This window comes from Eimeria tenella, genomic scaffold, assembly GCF_000499545.2.
Source record: "Eimeria tenella Houghton genomic scaffold, Eth_scaff2186, whole genome shotgun sequence".
NCBI classification, from domain to species: Eukaryota; Apicomplexa; class Conoidasida; order Eucoccidiorida; family Eimeriidae; genus Eimeria; species Eimeria tenella.
The window spans coordinates 666-1,369 of record NW_013542038.1 but is presented as its reverse complement, the minus strand read 5'-3'; the positions used below and the strand labels follow the sequence as shown (position 1 = coordinate 1,369).

Here is a 704-nt window from a genome sequence, read left to right as displayed (position 1 = left end):
CGGGCCAGCCAGCTAGCTAGCTAGCTAGCCAGCTAGCTAGCCAGCTAGCTAGCCAGCTAGCCAGCCAGCTATCTAGCTAGCTAGCCAGCTAGCTGGCTGGGCGTTGGGTGGGGAGAGTATTTGAAAAAGAAGGAAAAGCAGCGCAGCAGAGCTGCTGCTTCCCGCACCGCCGCCGCAGCTGCCGCTGCTGCTGCCGCTGCTGCTGCTGCTGCTGCTGCTGCTGCAGCTACTCGAGGAACCACCAGAAGGGGCCCTCGCCCCTGCTGCCGTCGGTGCGCTCCGGGGTCCAGGGGAAGTGCTCGTGCTGCACCACGAAGCGTTTTGCTGCTGCAGCAAGCGGCAGGAAGAACAGCAGCAAACTCCAGGTGAACCAAACGCATGCAACTTCCAACTTGTTGAAGTCTTGCTGCTGCTGCTGCAGCGGCACTTCCCGCTGCTTCCGCCGCTGCTTCAGCCGGTTCCACAGCGCCAGCCGCAGCAGCTCGCCGCACTCGGGCCCGTGCAGCCCGCTGCCCCGCAGCCGCTGCTGCTGCTGCTGCTGCTGCTGCTGCTGCTGCAGCAGCTGCGCGCGGCTCAAGTAAGGCACGTAGCTGCTGCCCACTGGCAGCAAACTCCCCCGCTGCTGCAGCAAAGGGTGCGGCAGAAACTCCCACTGGTTGAAGTCGTGGTACCTCCCGAGGTAGATGTGGTTGCCCCCGAGACGC

The 704-nt window shown here is 64.5% G+C and overlaps 1 protein-coding gene across 1 annotated transcript in view; it reads right to left on the bottom strand.

Annotated features, from left to right (window-relative positions):
• Nucleotides 1-226: 226 nt before the first annotated feature.
• Nucleotides 227-704, bottom strand: part of ETH_00035635 (uncharacterized protein) — a gene marked incomplete at both ends in the record, with an annotated part of 656 nt that continues 178 nt past the window's right edge. The window contains one exon of the mRNA XM_013374609.1: nt 227-704. Coding sequence (XP_013230063.1) covers nt 227-704 — 478 coding nt within the window.